This window comes from Phascolarctos cinereus, unplaced genomic scaffold, assembly GCF_003287225.1.
Source record: "Phascolarctos cinereus isolate Bilbo 61053 unplaced genomic scaffold, phaCin_HiC Scaffold_1;HRSCAF=81, whole genome shotgun sequence".
NCBI classification, from domain to species: Eukaryota; Metazoa; Chordata; class Mammalia; order Diprotodontia; family Phascolarctidae; genus Phascolarctos; species Phascolarctos cinereus.
The window spans coordinates 100185250-100202269 of record NW_027555514.1 but is presented as its reverse complement, the minus strand read 5'-3'; the positions used below and the strand labels follow the sequence as shown (position 1 = coordinate 100202269).

The 17020-nt window shown below is 36.9% G+C and overlaps 1 protein-coding gene across 1 annotated transcript; it reads left to right on the top strand.

Annotated features, from left to right (window-relative positions):
- Nucleotides 1-14864: 14864 nt before the first annotated feature.
- Nucleotides 14865-15833, top strand: LOC110216182 (taste receptor type 2 member 40-like). Its single transcript, XM_020997985.1, has one exon. It carries the CDS (start codon nt 14865-14867, stop codon nt 15831-15833), a length of 969 nt encoding a protein of 322 aa, XP_020853644.1.
- Nucleotides 15834-17020: the final 1187 nt, after the last annotated feature.

Sequence of the window (17020 nt, the reverse complement as noted above, 5' to 3'; positions counted from 1 at the left end):
GCCTAGACATCATCTTTCAAGAAATTATCAAGGAAAACTGCCCTGGTATTCTAGAACCAGAGGGTAAAATAGAAATGGAAAGAATCTACCCATCACCTCCTGACAGAGATCCCCAAAGGAAAACTCTTAGGAATATTATAGCCAAATTCCAGAGTTCCCAGGTCAAGGAGAAAATGATGCAAGCAGTCAGAAAGAAACAATTCAAGTATTCTGGAAACCCAATCAGGACGACACAAGATTTAGCAGCTTCTATATTAAGGGACCAGGGGGCTTGGAATATGATATTCTGGAAGGCAAAGGAGATAGGATTACAACCAAGAATCACCTACCTAGCAAAACTGAATATAATCCTTCAGGGGAAAAAAACAAACATTCATAGAAATAGAGGACATATGGACTTCTGCTTCTGGGAGCCAAGATGGAGGAGTAAAAAGGTAGTCGCTTTCATTTTCCCCTATCAGCCTTTGAAAACCCAGAAAATATTACCCCAGGAAAAAAAAAAACAACCTGGAACAACTGAACTAGAAGAAAGTTGGGGAACAGCAGTACAGCAGCCCAGCAAACAGGTCTCCCAGTGCCTCAGCAAAAATAAGGGAAGCAGAATTACAAGGGGCCCCAGGCGGATAAGTACCCTACAGCATTCATCTGAAAGGAGCTGAAGAAAGCAACCTAGAGTCTTCATAAAGTCCCAGCCTTGCTGATTTAAACCCAACAGCAGGTAAACTGTCAGAACCCTACAGCCTCCAACTGTCAACCAGGAGGAGATCCTAAAGCCCAGGTGGTAGAGCAGGCAAACACCAACACTTGGACCTCCGAGTGCCTCAGTGAGGGCAGGGGAACCAGTGGAAACCAACTCAGAAAACCAACAGGTGCCTCGGCACTCTACCACAAAGGAATCTCCCAGTGCATTAGCAGAAATGAGGGAGGCAGCATTGCAAGGTGCCCCAGGCAGATAAACACCCCGCAGCACACATCTAAAAGGAGCTGAAGAAAGCTAAAGGAAAGGAAAATCAGGCAACCTAGAATTGCCTGAAAGCTCCAGCCTTGCTGATTCCAGCCCAACACAAGGTAAGCTGCCAGAACCCTAAAGACTGCAATTGCCAACATAAAAGGCCCTAGCACACAAAGCCAGTGACCAAGACCTAGGCTCCCAACACAAGAAGCTTGGGTCAGTGCCCTCTGTTCCCCAGCAAGAGAGCTCAATCTCCTTAAAGGCCAGGGAATAAAGAAACCATGAGTAAAAAGAAATGTACCATAGATTCATATTATGAGAAGAGTGAAAATCAAGACAGAAATTCTGAAGAGGACAACATTGTCAACAAATCCACATCTGTAACATCAAAAGCAAATATGAACTGGTCTGAAGCCCAAAAAGCCTTCTTAGAAGAGCTCAAGAAGGATTTTAAAAGTCTAATGAGAGAGGTAGAAGGGTCCTTAAAAAAAAAAACAATTGGCCAATTGGAAAAAAAAAGTACACTGAAGAAAACAAGTCCCTAAAAAACACAATTGGCCAATTGAAGAAGGAAGTACAAAAACTAACAGAAGAAAACAATCTGTTAAAAACTAGAATTGGACCAGAGCTCAACAAAAAATTTGATCTTCAAGTACAAGATTCAAGAAAGACATAAAAAGGTGAATGGGACAGAAAGATACAAAATGTTGCCAATAAGGGCTTACTGTTTACATCCCTACAAGGGAAGATGACACTTGCAACTCTTGAGAACTGTATTGTTATTACACCATGTTAACGGAGTATACATAAAGGGGGTGGATATTAGTTGACTTTGATGTAATGATAAAAAAAATCTAATCAAGTGGGTTAAATGGATCCAAATAAGTGGATTACTCTGATTTTAGAAAATGTACTGAGAAAGGAGGAGGCATACAAGGGTAAATTACATTACAGGAAAAGACAGAAATCCTATTACAGCCGAAGGAAAGATGAGAGGAGGGTGAGCATTGTTTAAACCTTACTCTCATCAGATTTGACTCAAGAAGGGAATAACATAATCAGTTAGGTATAGAAATCTAACTTGCCCTATAGGCAGTAAGAGGGAAAAGGGGAAAGAAAAGGGAGGGGGGGATAGAAGGGAGGGAAGAAGCAGTAAGGGTAAAGAGGAAGAAAAGGGAAAGGGATAATAGAGGGCAGGAGAGACTGAAGGAGGCGGTGGTTAAAAGCAAAACACTAGTGAGAGGGGGAAAGGAGAAAGGAGAAAGAAAAGCATAAACGGGGAAAAAAGGATGGAGAAAAAGACACAGATAGCAATCATAACGGTGAATGTGAATGGGAATCGCTATCTTTTTTTTCCTCTTCTGTTGAGTTTTGTTTCCTCTTTCTGATGGTTCTTCCTATTGGTTTTAATTTTTACTTACAACTGCACTAATGTGAAAATATGTTTAATAGGAATGTAAATGTATAGCCTATATCAGATTGTGTGCCATCTTGGGGAAGGTGGTGGGGAAGAAAGGGGAGAAAAATTTTAAACTCAAAAGCATATGCAAGTGATTGTTGATAAATCAAAATAAATTAATAAAATAAATTTAAAAAAAAAAGAAATAGAGGACTTTCAAGCATTCTTGATGAAAAGACCAGAGCTGAATAGAAATTTCAGCTTTCAAATACAAGACTCAAGAGAAGCATGAAGAGGTAAACATAAAAGAGAAATCATAAGGGACTTATTAAGGTTGAACTGTTTGCATTCCTACATGGAAAGATGATATTTGTAACTCATGAGACTTTTGTCAGTATTAGGATAATTGGAGGGAAAAAATTATACATATAGATAGATTAATTGATGGGGGAACAGACTGAGTTGAAGATGAATGGGTGATAACTGAAGAATAAAATTAAAGGGTGAGAAAGGATTACACTGGGAGAGGAAAAAGGGAGAGGTAGAATGGGGTAAATTATCTCGCATAAAACAGACAAGAAAAGGGTTTTTACAGTGGAGGGGAAGTAAGGGAAGGTGAGAGGGAATGAGTGAATCTTATTCTCATCTGATTTGGCTTAAGGAGGGAATAACATACACACTCAATTGGGTATGGAAAGCTATCTTATCCTGCAGGAAAACAGGGAGAAGGGGATAAGAGAGCAGGGGGATGATAGAGGGGAGGGAAGATTTGGGGAGGGAGTAATCAGAAGCAAACACTTCTGAGGAGGGACAGGGTCAAAAGAGAGAATAGAATAAATGGGGGGCAGGATAGTACAAAGTGATATATAGTTAGTTTTCGACAGCATGACTACTACAGAAGTGTTTTGCATATCTACACATGTATAATCTGTATCAAGTTGCTTGCCTTCTCAATGAGAATGGGTGGGAAAGGAGGAAGGGAAAAAATTTGGAATCCAAAGTTTTAAAAACAAATGTTAAAAAATTGTTTTCATGTGAAACTGGAAAATAAGACATACAGGCAATGGGGTATAGAAATCTATCCTACCCTACAGGAAAATAGAAGAGGAAGGGGATAAGAGCAGGGGGGAGGAGATAGAAGGGAGGGAAGATTAGGGAAAAGGTTATTCAGAATGTATGCTGTCTTAGGGTTGGGGGAGGGACAAGATGGGGAGAAAATTTGGAACTCAAAATCTTATGGAAGTGAATGTTGAAAACTAAAAACAAATTTTTAAAAAAATAAATAAAATTTTTTATGTAAAAAAATTTAAAAATAAAATATTATTATTGGGGGTGACTAGGTGGCATAATGGTTAGAGCATTGGGTGTAGAGTCAGAAAGACTCCTTTTCCTGAGTTCAAATGCAGCTTCAGTCACTCACTAGCTGTGTGACCCTGGGCAAGTCATTTAACCCTGTTTGCCTCATTTTCCTCATCTGTAAAATGAGCTGGAGAAGAAAATGCCAAACCAGTGTCTCTGCCAAGAAAACCCCAAATTGGGTCATGAAGAGTCAGACATAACTGAAAAATGACTAAACAAATTATTATTATCAAAAAGTGCTTAGCACGTAGTATCAGCTTAATAAATAATACTTTTTTCCTTCCCTTTGTTTTCATCTCCTGTCTACGAGAGCAGGGACTGTATCTTACCTAAATTTTGCGTCTTCCTATATAAGTAGATACTTAACAAATATTGGATGAATGTTGAATGGATAAATATGGTAGTATACAGAAGAAACAAAGTATTCCTTCTTCTTAGATAGAGGGGCACCTAAATAAATGAACAGAATTTCCAAGCTCTATGATCTTGTCAATTCCCTCGGTTACACTGAAAAGTCCTAGATTCCATCGTTCTTTTCCAACATTCCATAAAGTCATAAAAGGGTACATAATAAAATTATGGTTATGATTATAAGTAGTACCACAAGGAACTTCTGGTTTTGTTAGAGCCAGAAAGGATGAAGGAGAAACATGCAAATGGAGTAAAAAGGCAAATTAGACATAACTAAAAATCTATACACCTGTGGGCCCAGGAAACCAGTCATTCTTTAAGTGATATCTAGATTACCGTGAATCTAGACTGACATTTACTCTATGAAGAGGGGAATGCTCCTCAAGGCTGGACCAGATTAAAACCTGGATGAACAAATTGGCTTAGGTTAGCAGGAGTGTGTCCCTTTTGAGAGACACATCCCATAACTCAGTCTCTAGTCCTGGAGCTGTTTTCTACTGCCTATTTCTTACATTTCCAGCTGCACTCAGTACCATCAATCTATGCTCCAATTTCTGGTTTGAATAAGCCACTGATTTATTTGCAGTCTCGGGGCCTCTGGGCCCTGAGATGCAAACAACCAGCTCTCCTCTTGACGGTTGGTAGTAACAGAATCCTTCCCCAATTTGCCTGTTCCTGGCATTCAGGTTTTCACTGGGCCACATCTTATATGGCTATTTGGTTGTTGTTTTAAATCTTCATGACAGCCCCTAATGACCTTGGGAATGAAAAGGATCATAAGATCATGGATTGAGTGCTGGAAAGGACCACAGAGGTCACATAGTCCAATCCTCTTATTTTATGGGTGAGGAAACTCAGGACCAAAGTACTTAATGACTTACCTAAGATCCCACAAGCAAGTGGCAGAACCAGAACTTGAACTCAAGCCTTGTGACTCTAAGCTCACCATCCTTTCTACTGCAGCACATTGCCTTCTAAGGGAACATAGTAAAAGGCAAAAGATATTTTGAGATGATAAAGATTTCCCAGTTGAGCAAAACTTGGTGACTGAAGGAGAAATTCTTTGTGGGAAGAGAAAGTTACATTCTGAGGGATAGTGGAAGCTGATGATCGGGTCTGGAATCTTCTTATATGGAACAGTACTATAGGTAGGGCAGTTAGGTGGCACATCAGACAGAGCAAACTAGGCCTGAAGTCTGAAAGACTCAAGTTCAAATCTGGCCTCAGATTTTTACTAGCTGGCCATCAGATGTTTACTAGCTGTGGGACCTTGGGACTTCCCTTAACCTCTATTTGCCTCAGTTTCCATATTTATCAAATGGAGATAATGATAGCACCTACTTCCCAGGGCTTAAATGAGATTGAATGAGATAATATTTGTAAAGTGCTTAGCACAGTGTCTGGAACATAGAAAGTGCTATCTAAATGTTAGCTATTACTGTTATTATTATCATCATTATGATTATGATTATCATCCTCACTATCATAAGTTAAATCCTGTCAGGGAAGATCCTAGAGCTTGGAAATTCTGTTCATTTACCTAGGTGGCCATCTATCTAGGAAGAAGGAATAGCGTAATGATATGTTGTTCGGTTCCTGTCATTTCCTTGCACTATCTGTGTTGGTCAATAAATCTAGATCCTTACGGACATTGTTTCTATAACTTTTCATGTCAATAACTGATCCTGGATTGCCATTAAAAGGTGTTCTATTTCTATCAACCAACCCATGATGATTCGTGCCATTTTTTCAATGCTACTTAATAGTTGGTTGAATTCACTTGGATATCACCCAGGGAAGGCCTTACGTGTCATAGCCTTCACAGGTTTCATCCAGCATAAGCCACTTTAGGTTACATTCAACAAATCCAGTGGCATTTGCTTATTGCCAACCTTTATTATTGTTTAGAGAAATGATGTTTGATTATTCCAAAAGCATTTCTGTACATTTTAAACATATTCACTAATATTCTGAGGTTTATTAATCCTCTCTCTCCTTTTGATGAGGAAATGTTAATATTTCTACAGCGAACTTAGGATGATAGACCCTTCTGTTTCATTAATATTGTATGGAAGTTTGGCTGGGATATCTTCCAAATATCTTATTATATACTCTACAGTTGCAAAAGTACATGTTAAGATTGGTATTTTGCGCATTTTAATTTCTTTAAACCTCCTCCCCACCTTTAGCTTTGTCTTGCATGATCACAGCTTTCTCTTTGATAATTTTATGCATCCAGTGGTTCAATAAATCCCTTGATGATAAATCAACCAAGTAAATGGAGACCAAATGGAGACAGCTTACATTCTCCCCCACTAAACAAATGATATAAGATATCATAGAACACAAAATGTTTTGATTACATTAAATTAAAAACTTTTGTACAAACAAAATGAGGATAGGAAGAAAATAGAAGGAAAAAACTTTGCATCAAGTATCTCTGACAACAATATGCTATAGAAGATATTTAGAAAATTACCACAATTATGTAGGCCCAAAATACATTTATCGATAAGTAAATGGTTGGGGCAGCTAGGTGGCGCAGCAGATAGAGCACCGGCCCTGAAGTCAGGAGTACCTGAGTTCAAATCCGACCTCAGACCAAACACTTGACACTTACTAGCTGTGTGACCCTGGGCAAGTCACTTAACCCCAATTGCCTAAAAAAATAATAATAATAAGTAAATGGTCAAAGGATATAAACAAATTGCTCTCAAAAGGATTAAAAACTATTAATGGTTGTATAAAAGTAATATTAACAGTCATAGTAAAGATAAACTGAGGTATTATCTTAAACCCAGCAAATTATCAAAGAGGATAAAAAGATGGAAATAGTCAACACTGGAGACACTGTGGGAAAATAAACACACTGCTGGACTCTTGGTAGAGCTGTGAATAGCTTCAGCCATCGTAGAAAGTAATTTGGAATTACGTCCTTCCAAAAGTGGTTACACTCTTTGACACAGTTAAATCCCAAAATTAAGCCTATGCTCCAATGAAGTCAAAGACAGAATGAAAATTCCCATGTGCTTCAAAAAATTCATAGAAGCACTTTTCATGGTAGCAAAGAATGGACTGGGAACAGAGTAGGTACCCCTCAGTGGGGGAATGACCAAACAAGTTTTGGTACATGAATATACCATAATATTACTGCTCCGGGGCAATTGTTTCATGTCTTTGTGGCTTTTGATGAACTGATTTTTTTTTCCTCTTTTTTATTCTCTGACAAAAAGTAAGACTCCCTGGGCTTAGGAAAGGACAAAGATATATTAGGAAACAAATAGGATGCATGTGAGTTACGAATGAAAATAAAATACAACTAAAAGTAAAAGAATGAACAAAGGTCACTCTCAGAGATAAGTCTAAGTGCAAGTAACCAACCCAAGTAACTACTCTCTTTACTGAAAAGAAGCAAACATTCACCATATTGATAAAAGGGATGGATCAATCAACGAGTATCTATCACACACACACAAGGTAGTGTGCTTAGTCACTAAAGATGAAAAGACAAAGAAATAAATGTTACTGAAGAAAACAAAAAGCAACTAGTTCTAAGAGGGGAAGACTACAGTCTTCTACTATTATAGTATGACTATCCCCATGTATAAATCATCTAACTTTTCTTTTAAAAATTTAAATGCTTTATAACTTGGTGTATATTTGGGTAAAAATTTTTGGGGGAACTGGAAAGCAGTCTGGCAGAAATTGGGCACAGACAAACATCTTACAAATGTACCAGATAAGATCAAAATTGATACATGGCCTAGATATAAAGAGAAATATTATAGGAGAATTTGAAGATCATGGAATATATTACCTATCAGGCTTATGGATAAGTGAACAATTAAGGAATAAACAAAAGATAGAGAGCAGTATGAGGTATAAAATGGATATCTGTGATTACATTAAATTGAAAAGGTGGTGTACAAATATAACAAATGTAGCCAAAATCAGAAGGAAAACAGGGAATTGGGGGAAATTTTTATAGACAGATTCTCAGATAAAGGTCTCATATCTCAAATATATAAAGAACTCTGTCAAATCTTTAAGAATACAAGTCAATTGATAAATGGTCAAAGGATGTGAACAGGCAGTTTTCCAATGAAGAAATCCAAACAATTTATAGTCATATTAAAAAATGCTATAGATCATTATTGATTAAAGACATGTAAATTACAATAACCTTGAGATATCATTTTACACATATCAGATTGAATAAAATGATTGAAGAGGAAATCAATAAATGTTGGAAAGGATGTGGAAAATTGGGACACTAATTCATCGTTGGTGGAATTGTAAACTGATCCAATCATTTTGGAGAATAATCTGGAATTATGCTCAAAGATTTATTAAACTGCCTATACCCGAGCACTAGTAAGTTTATTTCCAAAGAGAATTAGGGGAAAAGGAAAAGAAATTATGTATTCTAAAATATTATAGTGGTTTTCTTTGTGGTGGAAAAGAATTGGAAATGGTAGGGATGCCTGTCAACTGGGGAATGGCTAAACAAGCTGTGGTATATGACTGTGATGAAATACTACTATGCTATAAGAAATGATAAGCTCAATGATCTTAGAAAAACATGGATAGACTTGCATGAAATAATGAAGAGCAAAATGAGCAGAACCAAGGGAATATTGTATACAGTAACAATAATATTATCTTAAGAACAACTTTGAGTGACTAAATCATTTTGACTATTATAAATACCCAAATTAACTACAAAGGACATGAAAGCAGGCACTATCTGCATCCAGAGGAAAAAAAATTGATAAATAGAAATATGTACAGAATGGTTTTGCTATATATAGATATAGATACACGCACATATTTATGTCTAATGGTAGTCATTTCTAGGGCAGGGAGAGGGAAGAAAAAGAAAAAGGGAAAAAAAGAAAGTTACAGGATAATTTTATTATATATCTAAAAGGAATAGCAAGTTGTACATAATGGATTTGCAGTTTCATGCACAATCATCTTTTCTATATTCTACTATGTTATGGAAATGCTTGTTTTATTTCTTAAGTTGAAAATAAAATAAATTTTAAAAAAATTTTTTAAAGCAGCTGGACTAGCCCAAGTATATACAGAGTAGTTCTAGCCTGGAGGGAACCAAATTTTGAAGACATTGAGGGATCCTCAAGATATCTGAAAGGGGAGAGTTCAAACATATAGGAAAACTAAAAGAATGAATTATTTTTTTAAAGCAATTAAGCAATTGCCAATAACTAACATCTCATATATCTACTTTCTTATTGTTTTAAAATAATCTCTTGATATATTGAGGGCATTCTTGATGAAGTTATGAGAAGAAAGTGAGCTTTCAGACTAGGCCTCATACTAACCATCACATAATTGGCATAAAGGCACAATATTATAAAAGTTCACTGTACAGATAAGTAGCACAGTGGATAGAGCACTGAACCTGGAGTCAGGGAGACCTGAGTTCAAATCCAGCCTCAAACACTTACTAGCTGTGTGATCCTAGACAGTTTCCTTACTCACAAAACAGGGAATCATAAAGCACCCATCTCAGGTTTTGTGTGAATGAAATGGAATAATATCTGTAAAGCATATAGCACAGGAGCTGGCATGTGGTAGGCACTTAATTATTGCATGCTCCCTTATTGTCTCTTTACTATTTAAATTTTTTTTGATTCTGTCAAGCAAAATATCATCTTAAAGTCTCTCCTCTAAAAAGGTATCTCCCATGCTTATACAAAAATCATGCAAATTTCCTTGAAAGATATAATAAAAGTGATGCTAATTGCATCAAACACTGAGATATTACAGAACCTCTTAATTGGCAATGCCATTCATTCCAAAGAGTTCAGTCTAAAGCCACACAGCAAAAACCAAGTGGATATGGGTTTGACAGGCTTTTAAATGAACAAACTATAGAGTTGGTCTATCAGTATATATGCACACGCACACACACACACACGCACACACAGATAGATAGATAGATAGATAGATAGATAGATAGATAGATAGATAGATAGATAGGTAGATAGATAAATATAGGTAATACACATATGTGTGTATTAGCAGATCCAGAAGATGAAATGGACCAAGAACTGAACAGGAGAAAAACAGACTAGATTGTTGTGTTAAATTGTGTGGTGCTTTCAATGCCCAAGATTCTCAATAAAACAGAGTTTTAACATCAATATCCTTCTGTAATGTTATACAGCTATGATTTCTGGAATACCATGGCCTCTGAGAAATTAAAGCTATAGGTCACCTGAAATGCAATGAAGATGCACAATGTGGACATGAGCAGGCTGAAAAATTTTATCAACCAAAAATAGTACAAGAGCAATGCTCTAATGTGGAAGTGGCATAAATGAGGCCCACAACACTTCCAAGCATAGCCCAAAGCAGATTAAAATGTAATTTGGCAATATTTAACAATACAAATAAAAATACAATAAAACATAGATAATAGTACATTTTAAAACAAAGTCAATATGCAGCCTGCAAGGATCCAAATATATGGTGGAGTGGCCTATTTTTCATTTGTGTTCAGCACCGCTGCTCTAAAGAATACTATTGTGAATATTATTGTACTATAAGAAATTACGAAGTAGATAGTTTCACAGGAAACTGAGAAGATATCTGTGAAGAGATGCAAAGTGAAGTGAGCAGAACTAGAACAATTTATACAATGATAACAACATTCTAGAGAAAAATATCTTTGAAAGACTTTAGAACTCTAATCAATGCACTGATAAACCACAAGTTCAGAAGGCTGAAAATTTAACACACCATTGACCTCCTGCCAAATAAGTGATGAACTTATAATGCAGAAATAGATATACATCTTTGGGCATAGTCAACATGGAAATTTGTTTTATTGAAATATGTCTATGTAGGATATGCAGACTTCTGTTTTCAGAGGGACTGGGGGAGACAGTGAAAGAGATATATTATAAAAGCAGGTATAAAAAAATAATTCTACAAGGGTATTATCAAAGAAATGTATGGCATGAAAAGGTGACATGATTATGTAGTAAGAATGGTAGGACCAGCAGACAACAATAAGTATATTCCAATTGTAACCACACCATATGGAGCGACCCAGAAGAAAGCCCCAAGTCTATTGAGTGGAGCCTCTGTACAGTAATCACAGGAGAACCTAGATAAGAAACACATTAAATGAGAAGCTATAAATGGGTTGTGATCTATGCCTTTGGAAGGACCACCCACATATATGAAATCATGGGCCTCCTATCAAAATACTGAAATATTAACAAGCTGAAGGAAAGGAGACTAGCACTTTGAAGGAACTTTAAACCATGACATATGAGGGTCAGAAATTACCCTCATATGTAATAAGAGTGATGAAAGTATTTGGGATATTTAGCTTGGAGAAGAGAAGACTTGCCAGGGAAAGGAGGGGTTTTCAAACATGTGAAGATATGTCATACAGAAAAAACATTATACATTTTGCTTGGCCCCAGAAAGTAGAGCAAGGGATAACGGGTAGAAGTTTCTCAAAGGGAGATTTTTTACTCAATATAAAGAACACTTCCCTAACTAAAACTGTCCGAAAGTAGAATGTGTCCCTTGGTAGATAGTCAATACTCCATCATAGGAGGTCATCAAGTAGAACCAACATGACAACATAACAGGAATATTAATAGAGGGAACTCTTGCTCAGGTATGAATTAAATTAGCTAGTCTCTGACATTTCTTTCCAACTCATGTTCTATCATTAAGCCACAATTGTAATTCTCTAGAATTTGTGTTTATTTCTACAAGAGATTGCTAAATAGCATAGTAGATAGAGAACTAGACCTGGAGTCAAGAGTTCATATGTAGCCTCAGATCGCTAGCATCTGTGTGACATTGGGCAAGTCACTTAACTTCCGTCTGCCTCAGTCTCCTCCACTATAAAATGGGGATTATAACCCTTACAGTCTTTTGTGAGGATTAAATGATATGATGTTTGTAAAAACCCTTAGCACAGTGCCTGGAACATAGTAGGTGCTTTAAAAAATGCACATTCTCTCCCTCCCACAAGTTGTAATTGGTTACACACATGCATACACGCACATACACACACACACACACACACACACACATATACACACTGTAATTGGTTATACCCACACACATACACATCTGTTATGTTTTATTTCTGATTTTTATAAAGTATTCCTAAGGATATGTCCCTTTCTTTCTGATGCCCTCCAAAGAATAAAACACATGGTTCTACATTGCCAAGTCATGCTGATAATAAGAGCAATAATCAAGGCAAATGGAAATATTGTCACAGAACCTTTTTCTGCACATAGTTAAGCAAAACAGCATTTTATTTTGGTTTTTCTATTCATTGTTTCATCCCACCATGCTTTCCTGAAGAAATCTAAAGGTTCTAAAGTAGCAGCATCTGAGGAATGGGCAATCCACAGATTCTCATATATGGGCATGAAAATAATGTAGACTCAGAATTTCTGACTAGAGAAAGAAAAGAAAAAAAGTTCAGGGCAACAAAGTCAATGATCTGACCTGGCTTCTCAAGTCAAAGAAGGCAATTTAAAAGGCCAGTAAACCTAGGCTGAAGAATGGTTCTTCAGAGCCACCAAAGATTGATCAAGGTATTATTCAGTGTCATACCAATTAAACTGCCAAAAATTTATTTTACAGAGCTAGGAAAAAATAACAACAAGAATCATTTGGAATAATAAAAGGTCCAGAATATCAAGGGAACTAATGAAAAGAAATGCAGGGGAAGGTAGCCTAGCTCTTCCAGATTTTAAATTGCACTATAAAGCCGCAATTATCAAAACTACTTAGTAGTGGTTAAGAAATAGAGTGGTAGATCAATGGAATAGGTTAGGTATGCAAGATACAGTAGTCAGTGACCATAGTAATCTACTATTTGATAAACCCAAAGACCCCAGCTTCTGGGATAAGAACTCACTTTTTGAAAAAAACTACTGGAAAAACTGGAAAATAGTGTGGCAGAAACTAGGCGTAGACCAAAATCTCACACCATAAACCAAAATAAAGTCAAAAAGGATTCGTGATTTAGATACAAAGGCTGATACTATAGCAAACTGGGAGAGTGAGGGATAGTTTACCTGTCAGATTTATGGAGAACAGAAGAATTTATGACCAAACAAGAGATAGAGAACATTATGAAATGCAAAATGGATAATTTTGATTACATTAAATTAAAAAGTTTTCACATAAACAAAGCCAATGCAATCAAGATTAGGAGGGAAGCAGAAAACTGGGAAAGAATTCTTACAACCAGGGGTCTCTGATAAGGGCTTCATTTCTGAAATATATAGAGAATTAAGTCAAATTTATAAGAATACAAGTCATTCCTCATTTGATCAATGGTCAAAGGATATCAATAGGCAGTTCTCAGATGAGTAAATTAAAGCCATCTGTAGTCATATGAAAAAATGCTCTAAATCACTATTGATCAGAGAAATGCAAATCGAAACAACTCTGAGGTACCACATCACACCTATCAGATTGGCCAACACAGCAAAACAGGAAAATGATAATTGTTGAAGAAGATGTGGGAAAATTGGAACACTAATGCATTGTTGGTGGAGTTGTGAAATGATTCAACCATTTTGGAGAGCAATTTGGAACTATGCCCAAAGGGCCTATAAAAATGTGCATACCCTTTGACCCAGCAACATCACTTCTAGGGCTGTATCCCAAAGAGATCATACAAATGGGAAAAGGACCCACATATACAAAAATATTTATAGCAGCTCTTTTTCTGGTGGCAAAGAATTGGAAGTTGAGGGGGATGCCGATCAATTGGGGAATGGCTGAAAATCTGTGGCATATGAATGTAATGGAATGTTATCATACTATAAGAAATGATGAGCAGGTAGATTTCAGAAAAACCTGGAAAGACTTGTATGAACTGATGTTGAGTAAAGTGAGCAGAACCAGGAGAACATCATACATGGTAACAGTGACGTTGTGCAATGACTAACTTTGATAGGCTTAGTCCTTCTCAGCAATGCAAGGATCTACGACATCTCCAAAAGTCTCATAATGGAAAATGCTATCCACATTCAAAGAAAGAACTATGGAGTTTGAATGCAGATCGAAGCATATTATTTGTTCTTTTTTCTGTTTTGTTTTATTTCCTCTTTCTTGTGGTTCCTCCTATTGGTTCTAATTCTTCCTTACAACATGACTAATGTGAAAATATGTTTAATAGGAATGTATATGTATGTATAGCCTATATCAGATTGCGCGCCATCCTGGGAAGAGAGGTGAATAGGGAGGTGGAGAAAAATTTAAAACTCAAAAGCTTATGGAGGTGATTGTTGATAATTCAAAATAAATTAATTTTAAAAAAAAGATTGATCAAGGTAAATTGGGTTACCTGTGACACCAAGAAAACTTTGGTATACTGGCTATTCCACCAGACGTGGAGTTGGAAGGACTAATATGGATTCTGGAGATAGAAATAAACTATGATGTAAACTCTTCTCAAGTTCTTCATAACACTCTGCTGAAGGCACAAATATAATGTGTCTATGACAAATGGAGATAGGACCAGTAACCAAATCCTGTAGTCATTTGCATTCCCAGCCTCTCAATTTGTGGTCACATGACAAGCAAATTTAGAAAAATTGGGAACAATCATTAACTGAGTTCAATAAGCAATAGGTACTTTGAGTATCTGTTAGCCAGGGGACCATGAAGCAAATGTGAACTGGAAACTCAATCTGACAGTGCAGTCAAAGACATCAAAAAATGGGAAGAATAACTAAGGATTACACAGATGATGATATATCTGAACTTTTCCTTTTCATTGCTTTAATAGTCCCAGGAATTGAGTGTATCACCGGCATGATTGGGAATGGTTTCATTGTGACCATAAATACTGCTGAGTGGTTCCGGAGCAAAATACTCTCCACTAGTGATTCTATTTTGACGATTCTGAGCTGTTCAAGGCTCTTGCTACAGTTTTGGTTGATGGTGGAAAATGTTTATAGCTTATTATTCCGACTTTCTTACAATCAAAATACAACGTATAAAACTTTCAAAGTCATTTTCATGTTCCTGACCTACTCCAACCTCTGGTTTGCTGCTTGGCTCAGTGTCTTCTATTGCATCAAGATTGCCAACTTCACCCATGCCTTATTCCTCAAGCTAAGATGGAGAGTCTCTGGATTAATGCCCTGGCTCCTCTGTCTATCAGTCCTCATTTCTCTTTTCTGCAGTCTTTTCATTTCAATGGATGTCTACAATGTTTATGTTAACACTTCCATCCCAGTTTCCTCTTCCAATGCCAAAGAAAAGAAATACTTTACAGAGACCAATGTGGTTAACTTTGCTATTATCAACAACCTGGCCGTTTTTGTTCCTCTAATCATGTTTATCTTTGCAGCTACCCTATTGATCATCTCTCTCAAGAGACACACACTACAAATGAAGAGTAATGCCACAGGTTCCAGAAATCCCAGCATGGAAGCTCACATGGGGGCAATCAAAGCCATTAGTCTCTTCTTCCTCCTCTATATTTTCAACTTTGTGGCTTTGATGATCTATATGGCCAATGTCCTTCATATCAATAGCTTTGGAAATGTTTTGTGCAAAATTATGATGGCTGCCTACCCCACTGGTCACTCAGTTCTCCTTATCTTTGGCAACCCCAAATTAAGGAGAACCTGGAAGAAGCTTCAGCACAATGTTAAATTCAACTTAAAAGTTTGGAAGTAGTAAATAGTACCCAGAGAATTCAACAGGGACTTGATCCAACAAGCCTGATCTTTTCCTTGTACAGTCTTCAGTAACTTCTATTGCTTTTAGGACAAAATACTCTCTTCTCTGCCTAGTATTTAAAGCTCTGCAAAGCCTGTCTCCAAGTTGCTTTTCCAGACTTATCTCATACTACTCCCCTCCATGCATTCCATATTCCAACCAAATTGGTCTACTTCCTATCCCTAGAATTAGATATTCCATCTCCCACCTACATGTCTTTGCACTGGTTGTCCCCAGTTTTGCAATATACTTCCTGTTCACCTCTGTGTCTTCAAATCATGTTTCCTCCCAAGATTAGCTAAAGTTACACTTCTTTTGGGATGCTTTTTATGGTATCACTAGCTACATGTGTTTTATTCAGCTTCAAATTATCTTTTATTTACATAGATGTTTGCACGTATTTCCCCAAGAAAATGTAAGCTCCTTGAGGTCAGTGATGAGTTCTTATTTTAGTCTCTTGAATGTCTCATGTCTAGCACAGTGTCTTGCACATAGTAGGTACTTAATAAAAGCTTGTTGAATTGAGTTGCATTCCCCCCATCTCCAAGGAATCTCTAGCTATCTGAGAGACAGGAAGTAGAATCAGACTCTTTTTTTAAATCATAATTATGGCTTTAAAATGTTGAGGAGATGTCACTGAACCTGCAAACATAAGTATCTTCCTCCTTAAAATTAAAAAAAAAAGTTGACCCACAAAACTAAACTCTTCAACCCTAAATCCTTAAGCAAATACCTCAGAAAGGACTTTTTTTATATTTTGTGATCTCAAAACAAAGAAACAACCAAACCCTTGCATTCCATATTACCACCACTAGGCTTCCACACCACCCCAACCCCAACCCCGCCCCCCAACACACACACACACAATGTACAAGCTACTTAGACAATGTTTAACTGAAGTAGAAGTACCAGGAAAACAATATTTAGGCAGCCTTTTTGCTTCAAATATTTTTTGATAAAATTACTATTTATTGGGATCATATTTAAGCTTAGCACAGTTATGTTAGGGAAATGTTCTCCCAAGGTGGAAAGGCTTTGGGTATGGGTCATAGACCATGTGCTTTTTATCCAAGGACTAACCTAGCTGAGTCTGAAGAGACTTATTTCTGGGATGTCTTCAGTGATGAAATTTTCTGTCATAACAC